The sequence below is a fragment of the Protobothrops mucrosquamatus genome, unplaced genomic scaffold, assembly GCF_001527695.2.
Source record: "Protobothrops mucrosquamatus isolate PMUCROS unplaced genomic scaffold, P.Mucros_1.0 scaffold3421, whole genome shotgun sequence".
Classification (NCBI taxonomy): domain Eukaryota; kingdom Metazoa; phylum Chordata; class Lepidosauria; order Squamata; family Viperidae; genus Protobothrops; species Protobothrops mucrosquamatus.
The window spans coordinates 57,732-80,379 of NW_015389402.1; the positions used below are offsets into that span (position 1 = coordinate 57,732).

Consider the following 22,648-nt stretch of genomic DNA (forward strand, 5'->3'; position numbering starts at 1 on the left):
TGACATGGTGTAACTGATACGTATTTCAATAGAGAACTGCTCTGTGGGTTTATTCAGAACAGCTGTGGGATCTGTAGCCAAAGGAACTGATAAGGAATTCAGATAACCTTCTGATTGAGGGAAAAATATAACCAGCTTTCGCATGAATGCTTTCATCTTAGGCATGTGACAATGAAGTGATGTCTACAGATCGATGACTTTGTCCCAGGAAAGGTATCTCTAGATCAAAGGGACCCCAGTTTATGAGGTCTACCTCCCCAGGACCATCAGATTTCAAACAAGGATTCCGTAAATCATCAAACTGCTCTGACTTGTGTGCTTGAGACCGTTTTATTTTTTATTACATCACAAAAACTTCCAAGGGTTTCTTAGACAATGGCGGAAAACTTGGGAGACTGTCTCAGTAAGCAAACTGGCTAACTGGGTGAAGAAGGGCGAAGTAACCAAAAGAAGAGTGAGGCTGGCTAAGTGACCCGGAGGCTAGTTCACACAATACATTAGTCTAGATTGTGGTTGAGTAGCACAAAATGCTAGATCAGGAATTGTTTTCACAAAGAGGGTAAACCAACCAGGCCATCACCAAATGTCAGTAAATGATTCATTGGTTTGGGTATTGCATCTTCATGGAAGCTGGCCTGGATTTAGGATGCAGCCACTGGTGGGATTCAAATACGGTTCTCTGTGTGGATGCTGCTTCCGGAAGTCCATTCTGGGCCTGGGCAACAAAAAATTATCTACCGGTTCTGGCAAAGTGGTGTGAACTGGTTGAATCCCACCACTGGATGTCTATGCAAATTCCGAGTGGATTTTATTCAATGTACATGTGTGTCAGAGTGAGAAAGTTCTGGGAAGGAAATTAAATGAATAAATTACACACAGGAAATGTGGAATGAATGATAGCGTGAGCTGAGAGTGTGTGTGTGTGTAAATTCTCTTCTATGAGGAACAGGCATAATAAAGAACAGGTTCAAATGTTGTTTGCCTTTGGGTCTTATTTTTTATTTATTAAAATAAATATGATTTATTTTTAAATTTATAATGTTTTTAATTTATTACATGTATATATGCCATCCATCTCACTGTTACACCGCTACAAGCCACTCTGATCTGCCTTCTTTTGAAGTAGCGTTTTTCAAACTTCGCAACACTAAGGTGTGCGGGCTTCAACTTCCAGGATTTCGGATGCTGGCTGGGGAATTCTGGGAGTTGAAGTCCACGTGTTTTAAAGTTGCCAAGACTGAAAAGCACTGCTTTAAAAGATAACTTGCAGTTTTGAGGGCCAAGGACACATCCTTATTTGAATTTGAATGAGCACTCGATTAAGGCCACCGGAGGCCCTAAATACAGCCCATAATTGTGCCCCTCAGCCCTTCCATTGCTGAGTTGACTACATTAAGACTCTGTAAGTGTTGAAAGCTGAACTCAAGGGTGAGAGTTAAGGGTCTGACAGCCAGGGGGAAATAAAACTCCGGCTACGTGCAAAATCCATCCTCTCTCTTTCCCAGAGGGACATTATCCCCATTCAAACCTTTTACTCCAATATTGCTAGCGGTAATGAAGTTGTCTGAGTCATTTTCAGGAGAAAAATAAAACCCTGCTTCAATCTTCTTTTCAACAAAAAGAATGTCAATGTTTTGACATTTTACAAAAAAAAAAAAAAAGAGGAAAAATAAATTTAAAATGTGCTGGCGTTGGAAAAGTTCCAAAGCCATATCATGCATCAGTGGGATAGGTAAAAATAAATAAAATGAAATTGATTACTTGCCTACTGGAGTTACAAATTTCCTCCCTTTTTTTCCCTGTGTAAGAAACGAGATGATAGATGGGAAAGAATTAAGAATTTGAAATGTTTCTGGAACAAAACAGGGCAGTGTGTCCTAACCTGGTATCTCAGAGAGAGAGGACATCAATGGAAGAAAAGGGCTAATAATAATAATAATAATAATAATAATAATAATAATAATAATAATAATAATAATAATAATAATAAAAGTTGGAAGGGACCTTGGAGGTCATCTAGTCCAACCCCTGCTCAGGCAGGAAACCCTATACCATTTCGGACAAATGGCTGTCCAGTCTCTTCTTAAAAACTTCCAGCGCTGGAGCATTCACCACTTCTGGAGGCAGGTTGTTCCACTGGTTAATTGTTCTAACTGTCAGGAAGTTTCTCCTTAGTTCTAGGTTGCTTCTCTCCTTGATTAATTTCCACCTGTTGCTTCTTGTCCTGCCTTCAGGGGATTTGGAGAATAGCTTGACTCCCTCTTCTTTGGGGCAGCCCCTGAGATATTGGAACACTGCTATCATGTCCCTCTTCGTCCTTCTCTTCATTAAACTAGACATACCCAATTCCAGCAACCGTTCCTTATATGCCTTAGCCTCCAGTCCCCTCATCATCTTTGTTGCTCTTCTCTGTACTCTTTCTAGAGTCTCAGCATCTTTTTTACATCGTGGTGACTATAAGTCTTTTGTGTGTCAGAGATCAGAGCAAGGCCAATAGACTTCATAAAGTCTCTTAATGGAGTGTTTGGCATCCATGACACCAACTGGCAAATAGAAGACCTGATGAAAAACTTCTTAATTTCACAACACATGGAAAGACTCAATCATAAGTTTCAGCTGGGAAAATGAGCATCCTAAATCAAGCCAAGTTCAAAAACGCCAAAGAAAATCCCTGGAAGCTTGGCATTCAGAAAACAATTGGCCATCAACAGGCACAGAGAGATAAACAACATCTACATACCCCTTAAAAAAGATGATCAAAACGCAATCAATACCCATATGAGCAGATATTAACACCAAGATTAGCACTAGACCAACCTCCAAGAAGTAAACAATACCCCGGTCAAGGAATTATCAATGCTAACTTTTAGCATTCTAGAAATTGGAGTCTAGAATTTTTCTGAACCTTCCTTGTGATTTCTCTCACAGTGCTTCCTCTCTCCTTTCTATCTGTAGAATCGAGGCACGCGTTTATTAATTTTTGGACCAAACAAAGAGGTAGACAAACGTGGAGAATAAATATAAGCAGTTATTAGATCTTGACCCTTTTACAACTGCATGTTGAAAAAATGAGTTCAGTTTGAGTAGTAAATATTCCAGGGGAAGCCCTGCCCTCTGCTGACTAGAGAAGGAAGTTCATTTTAGCTACTGATTAAACCAAGTTAAGTCCCATGGTTTATTTCTAGAAGAAGAAAAAATCCCAGATCATCCATAGCTCTGTAAAATCATGCTAAACCGAATGAATCATATGCAAACGTCTGAAATTTCCAGAGCTTTTCATAGTGCAAAATGGTATAAAAAATAATAATAATAGAAACTGGCCAACAATGCCAGATTATTAAAGTGGAATTGAGAAGAAAGAGATGAACCTTCTAGACTCAGACCCTCCATGTTCCCACTAGGCCCAAACACAAGAAAGCCATAATAAGTCAGCGACGTTCTCTTGTACACTCCATACCACAGGCTTATTCCACGAAAAATCAAAACACACCGGCGTTATCTATAGCACTTCATAGACTTTTATTAAGTTATTAAAATATGACAAATGTGGAAAAAAATCTACTCATTCATACACAAGAGAAAACAATTTATAAAAACCAGAGGCATTGGCAGACAGTGTCCTGTACAAAATACTGTTCGACCGAAAAGCAAAGTCATTGTTCTGCTTCTGAAACTCTTTTGAGTGTCTCAACGCACCCAACACAAACCAGCTTAATAGCAAGAATTCTCAATTTGCACTTATTGCTTCTTACACAGAGGGACCTTAAAACTTTGCTGCAGCAGTAACACCTTAAGTGAGGGCTCAACTCCCATTCAGCATTTATAATACATTCATACATATACATATACACACACGTGTGTGTATGTATATATATACACATATATATGTATACATCTATATACATACATACACACACACATATACAAACATACAGATATACATATATATCTATAAACACACAGACATATATACACTCATTCACACACACATACAGATGCTGGAGTATATATATAATCTTAGTACTATATTTGGTCCTCAGAAAGTATTTGGGTTTTCAAAAAGCCAAACATCTGTATGGATTAAAAATGGTTTATAAGCACTTGTGATTTGCAAGACATTACCTTGAGTCTGGGTGAGGGAATGCAACCTTTATATACTCTTGGTAACCAATAAAACCATGATCCAAAGAAATACACCCTAGGGCTACTAACCAAAATCATCTTTACCCAGTGAAAATGTGAATCCGAGCACTTAATTCCACAAGCTCTAAGCTACAGCTTCTTCAGGCTGGCACTTGGTCCACAAAAGCAAGTTTTACAAAACTAATTTGCTACTTGAGGTTCGTGGCCGTGACTCATGGACAAATTAAGACACTGGGCAAGCTTGAGTCTACTGAGGGTTGCAAGCCACCGTAATTCACAATATTAAATGGTAAGGCTAAACACTTTTTTTTAACCGATCCTGGATTGCTGCATGCACACACTGTGGTTTGTTTGAGCAAGATTGACCACAAACGGCCCAAGGATGAATTTTTCAGAGGATGACACCAAAAAGGCACCACATAGGCAAGAAGACAAGAGGTTTCTTGAAAGAACAAAAAAAAAAAAAACCACAACCAGCACCACCACTTATAGAAGCACCAACAAAATAGCTAAGGAAGTTCTGCCTAATCAACCTTTGACAGCTAGCAGAGGATGCAAATGTTGACACGAAAACTGTCAACTTACCTGGTGGAGTAGAAGATGAAGGCCTAAATCAGGGAGGGTCCAACCTTGGCAGCTTTTAAGACCTGTGGACTTCAACTTCCAGAATTCTGGTAAATTCTGGGAGTTTAAAGTCCACGGGTCTTAAAGCTGCCATGTTGGACAGCTCTGGCCTAAATGGATCAAGGATTGGAGGGAAACACTATTAAATTGGATTGAGACGTGCCCAGAAGTGTTGGTTGGGCAATGGCCTAGGAACCACCCATTCCTCTATGGGCACGTGTGCAATCACTGGATTAATATTAGGACTTAGTCTCAACTGAGATAAGCAGTGGGCCTATGTACATTTGGGGAGGGGGAGTTGCTTAGATTCCCCCTTCCCACACCAGGCATCTTGTAAATAGTGCCAGATAGCCAAACCCTGAAGGAATTTCACATTCTGGTTCCAAGCACGGAGGTTCATACCCGTTCTCTACACCAACAAGCTCAGCAGAGTTTGCTATCAAGGCCAAATGAAGCATCTGCCCATAAAAGGAGCTTACAAAAGTGCATTTCAGCCTGCCACTTAATGTTACCTTGAGGCTTTAAAGGTAGGCTCGACACGATGCAACGATTCCTATGAAACATTTCACCCTCTCTAATCAAGGCCAGGGCAGGTGGCTTTTCAGGTTGCATCAGCACAGAGATCCTGAAGAACTAGGGATTATAACCGTATTAAAAAGATAAAATTCCTGACGACGTTGAGGCGTGGTTTGCCGCGTTCTTCTCACGGAAGAAAGCGCTGGAAACTGCCAGAAGTTCTAAACGGGCCCTGGGTTTGCCATGATCGTCAACGAAGTACAGGTATGTTTGATCAAAGCAGCCAACACCAATTTGATGCTAAAAAGCTTTTCTCAACTTGGCTTGTAGGATGGATTACACCCTGATCCATGTGCAGGCAACCGGTTTGAGTGTCTGTCCTAAAACGCAATGAACTGAGCGGCCCAACACTTTACAACCTAGAAAAAAAAATGGAAGATGATGAAAAGACATAAACATATTACATATTAGCGAGGGAGAAGATGGAGAGATGTTTTGTGTAGATTCCATGGGTTTGTTTCCTCAGGCCCGCAGTCCAAGGTCTTAGAATCAGGAATAACACATTTTGCTCAAGGAGTGTTCCACACTGGTGTTCCGCAGTGCGGTCAGGGAAGGCCTGGTTTGAAATCACAACGTTGAAACTTACAGATTTGTCCGATATTCTAGCTGGGAGGTTTGGCACAGATCTCAAGGTTTTGCATTCAAAGCATTCCATGAAACCACTGGTTGGAAAAGGTCCATCTTGTCATTCGAACGTTCGCAACTACATTCAACAGACAGGACAATAGGACAACGCAAGCTGAAAGCAGCACTGGGCTGCATTCCTGTAAAGCAGGGATGTCCAACTTTGGCAACTTGAAGACTTGTGGACTTCAACTCCCAGAATTCCCCAACCAGCAAGGCTGGCTGGAGAATTCTGGAAGTTGAAGTCCATAGGTCGTAAAATTGCCAAAGTCGAACACCCCTGCTGTAAAGAGACTTGAGTTATTTTATTGCTGGATTGCTATCGATCAGATGACTCATTGGGTGGCTACAAATATCAAATGGTAGCCTTTCAATCATTAGTCTTCTCCAGTCCCAGGTAATTTTAGGTATTGTTTCTTCAAAGGACTTCTCACAGTTTATGCGTGCTTGCTGCAGATCTGAGTGATGCCCTTCTATTTATTTTTTTTTTAGCTTTATGCAAGAAGATATGATCAAAGGACTAGGGTAAAAAATTGACACCACCAGGAGAAACGCCAGAAAAAAGTAGATGTCCATACTGTATTGAGGATACATCTGGATTTGGGGAGAGATACTATTGAAACTGACTTAACAACACCCCAATGGCAATATGTGCAACAGCAAAAAATAGTGGGATTAGTATCTCACTTCAAAAACCAACAGGTTGTTAGAGAATCACTCCAAGGTCTCCAGTGAAAGGCATCTGGCTAAAATAGTTCCTATCTTAACACTGGCCTTTGACCATATTGAAGACGTCAAGTACTAATGTCGCAGCTACTGTTACATGATCTGGATCACCAGCTTAAAATATAATGTGAAAATCGTTGATAGCAAACTTTATCATCATCCTTTAGCCTTCATCTTGTCAAGTAGGAACCAAATTAATAGGCTCATCTTACTTTAAAAAAATCTTGTTAAGGATTTCCAGCTTCTGCATTGTCTTCAAGAACAATTCACTTCTGGGCTGTTGAGGCCAATCTAAGGTTCAACCCATGCCTGTTTAGGTCAATACCCTTTGCAGGGGCTTCACAATTCCCAGGTTCATATTGGCAACAACAACCCAGCATTGGTGACCTCTTGGTGAGAACTTCTTAAGGTCCTCTCCTTGACCTTCTAGCTCAATAAACATAGAAAGAGGAATACTGCCTACATCCCAGAGAACAGGACGTCGCCTTCACACAGATGGGCACCGAGACATGGCACTAGTGCATTTTGTCAGGCCTGTTACGAATGTTACTCTAGGAAACAAGTAACCATTAGCCGACCAAAAACAGTGCCAATTTCCAACAAGATTAAATAAGCCCAAAAGAAGAAGAAGAAGCTTTAAAAACAGAGGTCCAAAACATCCTTTTGTGCGTTCCCGTTGGGAAAAAAAAAAGCATTTAAATGCCTTGGAGGAAAAAGGTGGAACTTCTACTGTGTCATGAGCCGAAAAGAACTTTTTTAACATAGGATATGGTTAAGTTATTGTAGAGCATCTCAATATGTTCATTTCCTGGAAGCTCGTAAAGGATCACCTTTTGTTCTTGCTGACCTATCCACTTCTGGCATTGTAAGGCACTTTCTACGTTTACTGTTCCGTCTCCGTTCCCATAAAAGATTTTCGGCTCCTTATCTGGGAAGCTGTCATAAAAAAAGGAGTCCGGAGTATTGACTCCGGTGCCGTAAAGACAGTGTGTGCGTACGCCTGGGGGTGTCATGCTGTAAATCAAACCTTCGGTAGCTTTCCTCATGAGCCAGCCATCCTCAAACCCAATGTCCACGTAGAACTTCTGGAAATCCCGAATCGTATAGTTTGCGGACGGTGTGCTGACAAAGATCTTCCCTGGAGACCAAGTGTAATTGTAAGGAAGCAACCAGCTGGTGGAGACAGCCGACCTTTGTTGGTCCCTGATCTTAAAGGAGCTGATCACGGGAATCCGATTGTTGTCACCTGTGACATGAAAGCAGGGCTTGTTAGGAATTCAGTCGATCGTAAACTCGCAACTCAAGTTTAAGCCAAAAAAAAAAGAAAAAAAAAAAGAGTTACAACTTGGAACTTAGAAATTAGATAAGGACCCCCTTCCTCAACAAAGAATGTGGAGAGCCTCCGTACAAAAGTTTGATATAAAAGCTTGAAGTGCATGAAGAAAAGCTTCAAAAACAATCGTGTCATGAGCTTTTTTTTTTGCGAGAGAAGAAAGTGATTATACCAGATTAATTTTATAGCGGTTGTTTGATAGTATCTTATCAAGACCACTCCCATTAACAATGACAGGGCAAGCCACTAGTATATAAAATGAGAAAAAAACCCACCCCCTGTTCTACCACTGATGGTGTCACCTAGTTCGGTAATGAAATGTCTGCAAAACAAACAAGCTCAGAGAGCGCCAAAGACCCCTTACACTCTTACCTACGTTTCCCAATTTCTAAGCACCACCTGGACATTTAATTGTCAGTGACTTTTCACAATTACAAAATCCATCCCTAAAAACTCACAGCATTTTGATCAGCCTCCCAATTTCTGATGCCCTTCACCACTAGACCAAACTGAATTATTTCCCACATCCTTCTCCTCCTCCTCCTCCGAGGATCGAACTATGCACCACAGCCCCCACAGCCCCACCTACCTGATGCCAGCACCCGGAAAGCTTTAGCTACTCCTCCCCAGGGAGCCCCCAAGGACACAAAATCCCTGATGTATTTGTCTTTCCATTCCTGGGGCTGATGGCTGAGGAAGTAGAGAGAATACATGTTCCCCATGCTGTGGGCAATTAAGACCACCGGTTCGCCATACTCTTCATACATGATCTCGATCAGCTTCCGGAGAGCCTCAAAATAGTCTCCATTCTCGTCTACAAGGATTAAGACACAGAAGTTATCCAGCGGGAAGAAGGAAGTCATTACCTTCATTCGGTTTAAAAGCTTTTGTTGACCTATCAACCGGTTATCAACTTTAGAATTTGGCTATTGCACGAGGGAATAGCCTGCTGGGGAAAGAATGCAAGAATTTTTAATATAGTAGTGACTTGTTTTCAGGGTGGCCTTATACATGAACAAATAAGGTCTGCCCAAGGGAATGTAAGAAAGGTGGGTGGTTTAATCAATCAATCAATCAATCAATCAATCAATCAACCAACCAACCAACCAACCAACCAACCAACCAACCAACCAACCAATCAATCAATCACAAACACTTCCAGGGATTGTGCTCAAGTTCTGTACTGGTTATTTGCTAACGAAGTAATTCCTTTTAATTTGGGAAATGTCTTTATCTGCAATTCAAGATATCCCGTTTAATTATCATTCTAAGAAATGTGTTAAAAGTTTAGGTCAGGGGCGTCCAACTTTGGCAACTTTAAATCTGGTGGACTTCAACTCCCAGAATTCTCTAACCAGCAGGGGGAATTCTGAGAGCAGGTTGAGTGGGGAATTCTGGGAGATGAAGTCCACAGTTCTTAAAGTGGCCAAGGTTGTCCTAAATCAGGGGTCTTCAAACTTGGCCCTTTTATGACTTGTGGACTTCAACTCCCAGAATTCCTCAGCCGGGCATGAGTTGAAGTCCACAAGTCATAAAAGGGCCAAGTTTGAAGACCCCTGTCCTAAATGAAGGAATCCTTTGCTACTTTCTCACACTTTTCTAAAGAACAAAAATATTTCTACGGTTGATCCCATGATCTGAGAGTGAGGTGTTGCAACTGCAATTGATATAATAACTGCAACACACCCAGAAAATATATATACAGTATATATATATTTACACAATGACTTTATGAAGGATATGCACACTAGCACATTTCAAGGAAGCCCTAAAGCTAATCTTGATTTCAACAATATTTATAAAACTATGAAGACATACTTGCATTTCATCTTCTGATATAATTGTAGAATAAGGATAAAGTCTGGGTAAAACTTCAGAGTTTGCTTATTTTTCTGACACTCCTTCAGTGAGTCACAATCACAGAAGTGAAACCTGACATTTCTGATAAAAATTAAATTTTAAAATTAATGCCCTCTTTTTTAGAACTGCAAAGTTTTTATTCTTTACACCACCGCCCTTAACCTTAGCCTTAAAGCCCAACAGTCTGAACTCAGTGTGAATGTCTATTTTAAAAAGAACCATATTTGTATACCTGTAAGGTGATTTATTGAGTTTTGTATTTAAAAATCCCTTTGTCCTTGCTTGTTGGGTGATATTTTAAAGCAGGAATTATAATTTTTTTTTATTAACAGCACTGCACATTCTTTTCATTATTTCTATTATTCCACTGGGCTTGTTTAAAACTGTAACAATGTACAGCAAAAAAAAACTGATAAGAGATTTTTTGTCAGCGTACTCAAGTTTTCTAAAAGTTTCGGCCTGAAGTTCATAATTCCAAGTAAAAACTCATGTAGCAAGATAGATGTATTCTGCGCTTGGGTTAAAAAAGGTTGGTATTCTAGTCCTGTTTGATGTTTTTGGCTACTGTACATTAGCAAGGATATTCACCTCCTCTTTCTGGAGAAGTTGGAAAGCCTCCATGCAGCCTATCAAACTTCTTAAGAAATCTAACCCTCACGATCCTGTTTTGCAAATATACGAAAAGGAAGCAAGGTTTCTCAAGGATGAAAGGACGGTTTTACACACACACACACACACACACACACACACACACACAGAGAGACACCGGGGAAGGGAAGTTGTTGGTTTTTTTTAAAAAAAAAATTGTTTAGCTCTTTAGTGGTTGAAAATAAAACATGGCAGACGAGGCAACAAAATTAAAATCTCAAATGCAGTTGTAGAGCCTGCCAAATGTCGAAGAACACAACTAGCAAAAAATAGCATCTGATCACGTGCCAAAGAGACATCTTCAACAATGGGCTGTGATTGGTTTTAGAGAGACAAATTGCATCAGCTTCCAAAAAGGGGCGGGAGGAGAGGTGAGCAACACAGCAGAAGAGACCCTAGGTCAGGGGTAGGCAACCTTGGCTCTTTTATGACTCGTGGACTTCAACTCCCAGAATTCCTGAGCCAGCATGGCTGGCTCAGGAACTCTGGGAGTTGAAATCCACCAGTCATAAAAGAGCCAAGGTTGCCTACCCCTGTCCTAGGACAATGGTCAAAAGCAACATTTCTTAGAAAGTGGGAAAATTTGATTTACGGTGTTCAAAGGGTTTAGGTACACCACATGCTAAATAAAGAGAGATGGAACTTTAGTTACACTACTATGATTTTTGGGAGTATAACCTGGGGACACTTTGTCACTGTATAATAACAGAATAACAGAGTTGAAAGGGGCCTTGGGGGGGTCTTCTAGTCCAACCTCTTCTCTATACCATTTCGGATAAAAGGCTGTCCTATCTCTTCTTGAAAATCTACAGTAATGGAGCACCCAAAATTTCTGGAGACAAGGCACTCCACTGGTTAATCATTCTCACCGTCAGGAAATTTCTCCTTAGTTCTAAGGTTGGTTCTCTCCTTGATTAGTTTCCATCCATTGTTTCTTGGTCTTGCTTTCAGCTGCTTTGGAGAACAGATTGAGCCCCCTCCTCTTTGTGGCAGCCCCTCAAATACTGCTATCATGTCACTTCTCGTCCTTCTTTTCATTAGACATACCCAATTCCTGCAACTGTTCTCCATACGTTTTAGCCTCCAGTCCCCTAATCATCTTGTAATTACAATCCTTGTAATCTTGTAATCACATCTTATATCTTACACATCTTACAATCACTGGCCTTTTTCTCTCTGTTGATGCATTTGAAAGTTTAAAGCCAAAAGAATGGGATTTATTCATTGAGGAAATGTCTGTCAGGGGAGACACAACTACATCAAAAAAGGGAGAGTTATAAGTATTAACAACGTTCCGATTCTAGGTCCTCCTATCTCCACAGGCTACGTGTTACTCTCCCTGCTAACATGTGACCATTGGGGGGGGGGGAAATATGAGACATTTCTCAACCAAGTACCAGGCTGCCCATCATCTTAGTTTTTTATTGTACTTTTTAACTTTTTATTCTATTTTAATTGATTTTTTGCACTTTTAAACTGTTATTATGTGACTCTTAGCCAGCATACAAACAATAAAAACCCAGTATAGGAAAAAAAAATAAAAGTAAAAAAAACAATAATCCCCCCCATCCCACCGCTGGCGATAACACGTGGCCAAATACGCCACTTGACTCCCACTCTGGGTTTCCCAGGGCTGCTGGCAAAACGAAGTCTCGAAGGGATGATATTCCAAGCTCATGTGGCCCAGGCTCACTGTTTTAGTGAGATAGGTAGCACAGAAATCCAGTAAATAAATAACATCCGTAACCTTAATTTTCTGAGTAAACTTATCTAAGACTACTTGAGGTCCAGAAGCAACCTTGGGAAAAAGAAAACCAATTATTCCAGAAAATGGCCTTTTGCTTGATAGCATGGTAGCTTTCTTATTACATAACCTTTAACAATCTTATTATCAAAAGATTTAAGAGCCCAAACCCTTATAATAGCGTAAATCATACTTGGTGCCTTCCGCCAATCGTAAGGAGCGCCTGTAATACTTTCATCTCGCACATAGCCCAAGTCTACTAGTTTTTGCACCAGCGTGTAGAAGTACGTGCCTGTAGACAAAGAGAGAAGCTGGGAGTCAGCCACAGTTCAATGAACAATCTTCCCTTTGCACAGAGCGAGCTTAAACCAGAGATTCTCCTCCAGCCCCAATTCTCATACGTTGCTTTTCAAGGGGGGGCATTGACTTAACGAGCTATTATGTGTAGAAGCACATTCCTCCTCACTTTGAAGCTTTTCTTTCTATTATTGTTAATTTAAATTGACAAAATGAACTTTGAAAATTCATTCTTATTTTTAATTTTAAAAAATATTCTTTTTTTTTAAAAAAAAAATCAACTTCTGCACATACCAGGTGGCCCACACCAGGTGGCCTTATCTGTAAGTTTAATGTTTCCTTAGTTGCTGAAGTGGGGGGGGGGGTTGGGGTTGAGGTGGGGAGGTGGGCACAATGGCTCAGTGGTTAAGCTGCTGGGCTTGTCAGCTGGAAAGTCAGCAGCCCAGGTTTGAGACCCGAGCACCATATGATGGGGTGAGCTCCTGTTCCTTGCTCCAGCTCCTGCCCACTTAGCAATTCAGAAGCATGCAACTGCAAGTAGATAAATAGCTACCACTTCAGTGGGAAGGTAACAGAGTTCTGTAGACCTTTGGCATATATGATCAGACCTACAGATGTGCTCTTTTGTTCCTCCTCTTATTGATCAGTCACCACAAGAAAAGCTAACAGTGGACAAAATTGTGCTCTGAGAAAGGGCTATTCAGGCTTCGGCTACTTGATACTTTCCCATACCCTGACGAAAACAGATTACCTACCAACACTTCTTTTACTAGGATCAAGGAACTCCAAGGCAAAGGTCTTCCCAAATCCAGGGACTTTGATATTGACCCCATCTGGGGGAGCAGTAGAGCCACTAGTTCGATTGTACACTAGCCTGGAGAGAAAAATCAGCATTAATTCAAACAGGAACAGAATCCTATCTCATCGTGTATTTTTGTCTATTTTCATCCTCTGTGCCAATCTTTCTGGCATGGACCTTATGGACCCACAGTTCTGCCTCTGAGTGATAAACAAGGGAACAAGGTGCTTGTTTGAGTCTAACTCAGAACGTACTGAACTTTGTTGAAAAGAACATAGCCAACTCATAATGTTGTAATGTTGTCAATTTCAGCTTTGTGCTGAGCTGAAAGTCAATAGTTTGAAATTAACCATATTCTATTTCATACTTACATCTCGTAGCCATCAGATCAACAAAATGTACATTTTTAAATGGAATTTTCTGAACTCATTTCTTCAGTGATCAGTTTTCAGTATCAGAGCATACCGTTGTAGGGCAAAAATAAGTCTAGGGAGTGATTGGCTTCCTTTAATAATTTATTGGTAAGCGGAATGCGCCATAAACATAACCTGCCTTTTGGTACGTTCCACTTAAGAGTTGGGACATTGTCAGTCACCTTCGGATAGAGTAGTTTAACAGAGTCCCTCTAGAAGACTTAATATAGCCTAAGAAATGTATCCACTTAACATTGCAAGCCCTAAAAGTCAAATTTAATTGTTACAAAAGGATCCTGAGAAGTAAACTGTTAATTCATCATTCCCAATCAAAAGCACCCTCAGAATTTGTAATCACCATAGTCAATAGGCTCTAGAGATAAGAATTCTAGGAATTATTATTCCAACACATCCACAGTAATGGCCAAAATTGTGGGAAGCTTTTGGGAAAAGTGTACAGCAGAAATGCCACCTTTGGTTAAATTTCCACCCATTTTTCTTCTAATTTCTTTATAACTGTAGCCTTGTTCACTTAATAATACTATTTTACATCGCTTTCTGGGCGATCAGTCAGCTCTTTGCACCATTACTTTAATTTTATTACGTTTTGCAAGCTCACTAAATGAAAGAACACAAAAAAAACCCAACCAGCTTGATAGAGATCACACAACACATTGACAAATGTTCTCCTCTTAGCTTCAATACAGGACATCAGTAACTGAATCCTACTGTGATCTGATTGGCTCATTGCCAAAGCAAGATGACACCTGATTGGCTCTCTAAGCACTCCTTCTCATTGGCTACAATCAGATGAAGGAAAGCTACCTGAGATCAACCTGAGCAAGTTGTGCTTCCTTTTTCTGGTTATTTGGCTATAACTTTTCATAGAATACAGTACAGATAATTGAACAAACTTTGTTGCATTACATTCTTGATTAAATTATCTTTCCATTGATATATAATTTTATGGTACTACTCCAAAAAAAGTGGTGTTACTAGCCATCGAACCTCAAAAATACACTTTTCCCAAAAGGTTTCCACAATTTTGGCCACTACTGTATTTAAGCAAACTAACTAGGTTAAACTTAATTGCCAGGTCATTTTTTTCTTAGCCAGTCATGTTCTTCACTCCTTTATAATCTCGGTCAATAGAAGCACAGATGACCTAGCTTCTGAAATCTCATCGTTTTGTCTCTTTCTCCTGCAATTGATGTAACTAATGGCTGTACTTGGTCATTTTGACCAATAAATGCACAAATGCCTTGTCAACAAGAGATTTATTAACTTGCTTCTACTTTACAGTTAAGGGGGGAAAAGACTGCATCATATATATTGTTTGTTCTACACATTCATGTGACAAGCAAGTTGATCATTAACTCACAGCTAACATGCAAAGAAGAAAGAACAACCAGATGCTTAAAAACCACAGTGCAAGATGGGTAACTGGTCAAACTCAAAACGACTTGACCACTGACAAGATAAATTGTTTATCCGTGTAATGTCACAAAATTTAAACCTTAAGCCTTTCTCTGTCGTAGTGCCTGCCTTTTGGAGTACCATTCTCACAGTAGATTCAAATGGGCCCCCACTTGTCCTGGCCCTATTTAAACAAGCCCTAAAATTGGGCTCTATCTCCAGGCTCTGAATTGGGGGCGATGGGTCCCTTAATATGATCTTCTCCATCCCCAGGCCCTGAATTTATTGTGGTTAATAGAAGCCTTGGTATGGTTTTCTGGTCAAGGACTGCTTTTTCTAGACTTTGGATGATTTAACTAGGTTATAATATTGAAATATTGCTCTGTGGGGTCCTTGAGTATAGTTATTTTCTTGCAGATGTTTCACTACCAAACTAGGTAAACGTCATCAGTACTAGAATATTGCTGTACTTGGTATAAACCAGGGGTCTTCAAACGTGGCCCTTTTATGACGTGTGGACTTCAACTCCCAGAATTCCTCAGCCAGGCACATTGGCTGAGGAATTCTGGGAGTTGAAGTCCACACGTCATCAAAGGACCAAGTTTGAAGACCCCTGCTTGTGGACTTCAACTCCCAGAATTCCTCAGCCAGGCACGCTGGCTGAGGAATTCTGGGAGTTGAAGTCCACAAGTCATCAAAGGGCCAAGTTTGAAGACCCCTGCTTGTGGACTTCAACTCCCAGAATTCCTCAGCCAGGCACGCTGGCTGAGGAATTTTGGGAGTTGAAGTCCACACGTCATAAAAGGGCCAAGTTTGAAGACCCCTGGTATAAACCCACCCCACGCCAGACTTGTAATAAGTCAGGGCAGCCTACAAATTCCATAAATAAATCCACTCAGCTTTTACAGAGCATTTTTCTCTTCATTCATGATTATTCTTAATTTCTAGCCAGTCTTTTGCCCCTCCTCCCCCCCTCCACACATCCCCGTATCTGACTGAATTATACAAACAACAGTGCAGCCCACCTGATATTATCTATCCAGCAGTCAATGATAACTGGAAGCAACAATTCTAAATTCAGCCACAATGTAAAATAACTGTCTGTCTTCTTAGAGCAGAGATAGTGCACCACGGATGGTTTGTCCAACTTGGCTTGTAGCTGGTTTCCCAAATCTCCTGGCACTGTAATTATACAAGACAGGGAGACTGACATGAAATTCTGTAAATTTATCCAAGCCTTCTTCTCTCAAAAGATGATCTCAGACGCTTGGGAACGCATTGTATTTTATTTTCCTGAAAAACATGAAGCTCTTTTTCGCTCTCAGTGGGCGCCGCAGAGTTGCTGGAAGTTGTTGAGCAGGCTTCTCAGAAAGCAAACCAGTGAGGTGGATTCCCAGCCATTGCAGCCAGTCCTTGACTTACAGCGGTTCATTTAGTGACCGTTCAAAGCTACAACAGCACTGGAAAAAAAGAGACCTATGACCATTTTTCAGACAACTGTTGCAGCATCCCCAGGGTCATGTGATCAAAATTTAGACACTTGGCAACTGATTCACATTTAAGGCAGTTGCGGTGTCCTGGGGTCAAGCAAAGTTAATGGGGAAGGTTGTTAAGCCCCATAACAACCGTGATATTCGCTTAACAATTGCAGTGATTTAACCACCGTGGCAGGAAAGCTCGTAAAATGAGGCAATATTCACTTAGCCACAAAAATGTGGGGCTCAATTGTGGTCATAAGCCGAGGATTACGACGTTTCTCAACCTTGACCGCTTTAAGAAGTCTGGACTTCAACTCCCAGAATTCCCCAGCGAGACTTAGAATCTTAGCTTAGCGTGACTTACAAGGCAAAGAACCTGCCCAGCAATAATCTCCATTGTTTATCTCCTAAGCATGTCTGTGGATTTTATTGGGCTCAAAGGTTTTCGTAGGCAAAGTGGATAATGCTTTAATTTGAGCGAGCGCATCGCATCCTCTGCCAGCAAAATAGTTCTAGTAGGATTTTAACAAATGTATAATGGAGTTTCTAAATAGCGCATATCCTTCATACAATGAAAGTCTTTACTTAGCGAGCAATGGCCTTGCAAAATTCCCCACAAAGGCAATTAAGACAGTAATTTCCTAAGCATTTTTTGGTAGCCCTTTGCAGGCAAATATCTCCCTTGACAAAACATGAAAAGTATAATCTGTCTATCAATCTGTCTATCTGTCAATTTGTCTCTCCAACAATCTATTTATCTACGTCTGTCTGTCTATCTGTCTCTATCTATCTATCTATCTATCTATCTGTCTGTCTGTCTGTCTGTCTGTCTGTCTGTCTGTCTGTCTATCTGATTTATATGGCTGCCCACTCTCAGTGATTCTCAGTGACTTACAAAGAATAAAAGCCCAATATAAAAGAAAAACAATATACCCACCCCCCCACCCCACTGGCAACAACACACAATCAAATGAGCCACTTAATTTTCAGGATTTTTTTTTTTTTAAAAAACCAAACAAACTTGTATCGCACCCATGAAAACCTGGTTTGGTATGTATGAAGAAACTCCATTTGTATTGGATTTTGCTAAATGAAACAGAAAATCATTTGCACATTATTAAAGGAGAACATAAGCCAAACCTCTTGAAATAGCTAGCAATTACTCTAAATGTATTGTAAATCAAATTGTATAGTTAGAAATAAAACAAAGGTACACACACACACACACGAATATCGCCACCACCCAAAAAAAGCAACTCATAGGAAAATCTTGTGTGGCATGACTGGGTCATGTGATCACCATTTATGATCTTCCAGGCAGGCTTCCAACAATCAATGTCAATGGGGGGGGGGGAACGATCACATGACCCCAGGATACTGGAATCATACTGAATATATGCCAAGAGCCCAAATTCTGATCACATGACCCTGGGGATGCTGCAACGGTCCTGAGTAAAGTTGGCCGTAAATCACTTTTTTCAGTGCCATTGTGACTTCAAATGGTCACTAAATGAGTGATTGTAAGTCAAGTTCTACCTGTACAGTAATCATATTGCAGGTACTATGTAGTTGTGTTTAAAACTGTCTCTGTCAATATGTACAAATCACAGGGCTGCTTCTCCTGAATAGGTTTTCACCTGCAGTAATATCTAGCAATTCTCAATTGCTCAGGTTAATTCAGATTTACTCTAACCATACCTTATTAATAAAGCAGAAATAATCGTACATGGAAACAGAAAAAAAAAAGACTTGGATGTTGCAATCCTATTTTCAAGGAGAGTATAAACATCCTTATTTTGAAACAATATAATGTAGCAAAGTTTGCAACAATATACAAAAAGGAAAAAAAAAACAAATAGACAAAATGTACCCAAAAAAGAGGTTGTTTTGTAACCTTTCAGTAAGAGGCAATTTTGCATCTGAATTTATAACTGTTGCAAAGAAAATCAGAAGCTACTTCTTTCTATGTCTGCCACCCTGAGTTACTTGTAAAAGGAGTAAAGGCAAGATACAAATCAATAAAATAACCCAAACCAGTGGATTATCATTAACTACTGGTAACCTACGGGCCATTTTTTTTTTTTGGCATGCCAATTTTCCTTACCAGGATGTGTCCTCTAATGAAAGCAGGAAAACAAATGATTTCCAATGGTTCATTTGACCGAACAGCCTACTTAGTACTACAGACAGTTCTTGACTTATCACCATAATTGGGACCAGAATTTCTGTGGCAGTTGTTAAGTAAATCACATCCAATTTTGCAACCTTTTTTTGTCGGGGCCGTTAAAGAAATTACTGCAGTTATTGTGAGTTATGAGTTGTTAAATGCCTCCAGTTCCCCCCCCCCCCGTTGATTTTGCTTGTCAGCAACTGGCAATTATTGTAAATATTTGCAAGCTGCCAAACGCCCAAATTCTGATCACGTGACCGTGGGGTTGCTGCAACGATCATAAATGTGGGGACTAGTTGTAAGCCACGTTTTCCAATGCTGTTGTAACTTTGAAGGGTTGCTAAACAAATTGTCGTAAGTCAAGGGCTACCTGTACAGAACATCCAATTCCCCATTTGCATGTACTAAGAATATTATCCTGAGACCAAACAAAAGCAAAGTACTCGTGAATTATCTCTAAAGAGTTCAGGCATTTTATTTACAGATATTCGGACAAGCCGTTCTATAACTGGAGAGAATAACTAATGAAAACTATTTTTCAGGAAGGTTGGAAAATTTCCAGTGTGGTTTAGCCAATTAGAAACATGATACAGATAATTGGAAATTTTAGACAGCTATTATCTGAAACTGATTTAAGAATTTAAGCTTCTGGATACCTTTGGAAAGTTTAGAACTGGTTTTTGCCTCTCCCCCCTCTCTTTAAACGTATTCTTCACTGGAACACTTGAATGAGGTTTACTTATTATGCAACAAGTCAGTTCTTCCAAGAATTCTGGAACATTACTCTGCACAGCCAACCAAGAAGAGTTCGCAGAACTACGTGGATCAACACACGGTTACTCAGCAGATTATTATTAGAAGTCAGTGACAATCAGGTGACATTCAGAAAAAAATGTATCAACAAGAGAGAAAAAAAAATCTAACTACCGGTAGTAAGAAAATATAGTCCCCAAACTAGAAGTACCTGTGCTTCAGAACTAGATGGTAGCTGAGCAACATGCATGTGGGAACACAGTGACATTAAAGCAACCTAAAATGATGTGCTTGACAATTAATTCATGCTCCCTTCTCTGATCCTCATCCCCAGTACTAGTAGTCCTTGACTTACAACAGTTCGTTTAGTGGCCATTAAAAGATACAATGGCACTGAAAAACAGTGACTTAGGACCATTTTTCACACTTACCACCTTTGTAGCATCCCCAGGATCATGTGATCAAAATTCAGACCCTTGGCAACTTTAAGCAAGCAGAACAAGACAACCAGGAAGTGGCGATCAGAGTAAAAGAAAATACAGGTTTATCCCATAAACAAGGATAAACAAAGCAAAAATAATGGGGAGGCTCGTCTCTTGAGAAGCCTCCTCCTGCATGCCCAGCCACATTCACACCGTGCCACAACACCCTCCCCCCTGGCACCGACCCATGCCCCCACCTGCATCCACGTTGCAGCATGCGCACACACAACCCTGAGCCACTCGCTCGTTATGGACCTGCAACTTCCAGCTGGCTTCTCCACTGACTTGGTTGGAAGCCGGCAGAACATCACAAGAAAGGGTCAGGTCCTCACTTAACGGCAATGGAGACTGTCCGGATTGTTGTCACTAAGTAACGCAATCAGGTGATGCTTTGCGACCTCTTTGCAGTGTGACAAATTTCGGGTCTCAATTGCCATTGCCACCAGTGAACTTCCTAATTAAGCCTCTCCTCCCCTTAAAAACACAGGTAAGTCCTCGATTTACGACCACAATGGGGCCCAAAATTTATGTCGCTAAGTGGGTTTCGTCCCGTGTTACGACCTTTCTCGCCACAGTTGTGGAGCGAATCGCTGCAGTTGTTAAATCAATGACACCCTTGATATGTGTGAATCTGGCTTCCCCAGGGACTTTGCTTCCCAAAAGGTCACAAAAAGGGGATCACGTGACCCCAGGATGCTGCCGTCATAAATACGAACCAGTTGCCCAGCATCTGAATTTTGATCACGTGACCATGGGGAGGCTGCAAGGGTCCTAAGTGTGAAAAACGGTCATAGGTCCCTTTTTCCAGGGTTGTTGCAAGTTTGAACGGTCACTAAATGAACTTGTTGTAAGCCGAGGACTACCTGTAAAGCCTTTAATTTAAATAATAAAATGACTTGAAAACAATCAAAGGATTGTTTTCAGTGGTTACTTAAGCTTCGGACCAAACTCCAGACTTGGAAGTCTCCTGTTCTAGATTTGTACTCAGAACATATTTGCATACATTAATCCAGGGGTCTTCAAACTTGGCCCTTTTATGACTTGTGGACTTCAACTCCCAGAATTCCTCAGCCAGGTACACGTGCCTGGCTGAGGAATTCTGGGAATTGAAGTCCACAAGTCATAAAAGGGCCAAGTTTGAAGACCCCTGCACTAATCCCTTCTCTGGAGACTCAGCTACGAAGTATTTTCTACCCCAAAATTCTAGAGATAAGAAACTAATACTGTCCTGTAAATCTTATTTGTAAAAGTTATGTGGATTCTTACAGAAGTCAGTTTTTTAAAAAAAACAAAAAAAAAACACCTTACTCGTAACAGAATGCTTAGTTACTGAATTAAGAGTCCTATCCCGAACATCTGCCTATCACATGATGAATATAATCTTATTTTCATCATTTTCAGTCTCATATTAAATGTCAAAGCATTTTTTTTCCCATGAAGACAAAACAATAAGGAAGAATCGCTGGAGAAAAGGCATCTATTTTCCCCCCATGAATTCAACAAGTCACAATTTAAATTTAATCCTTTTTATACCTAGTTTCTGAAAAGAGAAAACCACCCTGGTCTGTAAAATACATTGTAATTAGTCAAAAAAACCTTAATTTTTCCTGTTCGTCTCTATACAATAAAGCCTACCAAGTGAAAAGGGGCTATTTCTATGTAGGGCAGGGGTCTTCAAACTTTGTCCTTTTATGACTTGTGGACTTCAATTCCCAGAATTTTGGGAGTTGGTCCACAAGTCATAAAAGGGCCAGGTTTGAAGACCCCTGATGTAGGGTCATAGACTGAAACCCACAGAAATTACAAATTTCTGCAAGGAAAAATTGGTGTGATAGGAATTTCCCCAGACAGAGCATGTGCTCTTATAAATCCGTATTTCTCTTGGAAACATTAGACTCTGGATATAGACAGTAAAGAGAAGTCAGCGAGTTTAGTGGGGTTAAAGGTAGCCTTTAAACATGCCCCAGAATTTACATTGATTACCCAAATACCGCAGAGACAGATTCCTGTTTCCCATTGATTAGTCTTGCATCAATATAATGGTTATAGCCATTTACGTGACATTAGCAGACTTACAGACGTCTGTCCCTAGTTTCAAAGTTAAACAGATCTCTCTCTTTTTTTTTCTGCTTTTGCCTTTAAGGACAAAGGCAAAACCAGCATTTTCAAAGACCAGGGTCCCTAAACCCATTTTTAATGCTAGAATTAGTCCCAACTGCAGGCTTTGCCAAGCAAGAAGGGATCTCATTTTTCTTCCCCTCTAGTCTAAAGAATCCATTTCTAGATCTGGACAGGGAGAAGATACTCTCATGAAGAAATAAATAACCTGTAAAACCTTCAAGGTGTTTGGTACAGGTAAGTAACCAAGGCTGGTTCCCTTCTCACCATGGACCCCATCTTTCAGCCCAATTGTATACAGAAAACCTGAGCTTCTTGGCTTCTGATCTCTCTCTCTCCCTTTTTCTTTCTTTCATCTCCCTCTCTCTCTTTTCTCTCCCTCTCCCTTTCCTCCCTCTTTCTGTCTCTTTCCTCCCTCTTTCTTTCTTTCCTCTCCCTCCCCCC

General features: G+C 40.5%; 1 protein-coding gene across 1 annotated transcript in view; it reads right to left on the reverse strand.

Annotated features, from left to right (window-relative positions):
- Positions 1–6,467: 6,467 nt before the first annotated feature.
- Positions 6,468–22,648, reverse strand: part of PLA2G15 (phospholipase A2 group XV) — a 17,370-nt gene continuing 1,189 nt past the window's right edge. Inside the window, exons 2-6 of the mRNA XM_015826988.1 lie at positions 16,229–16,385; positions 13,331–13,449; positions 12,472–12,570; positions 8,616–8,840; positions 6,468–7,939 (exon numbers count right to left, since the gene is read on the reverse strand). Coding sequence (XP_015682474.1) covers positions 7,428–7,939; positions 8,616–8,840; positions 12,472–12,570; positions 13,331–13,449; positions 16,229–16,385 — 1,112 coding nt within the window. The 3' untranslated portion in view covers positions 6,468–7,427. The remainder of the gene's footprint in view (positions 7,940–8,615; positions 8,841–12,471; positions 12,571–13,330; positions 13,450–16,228; positions 16,386–22,648) is intronic.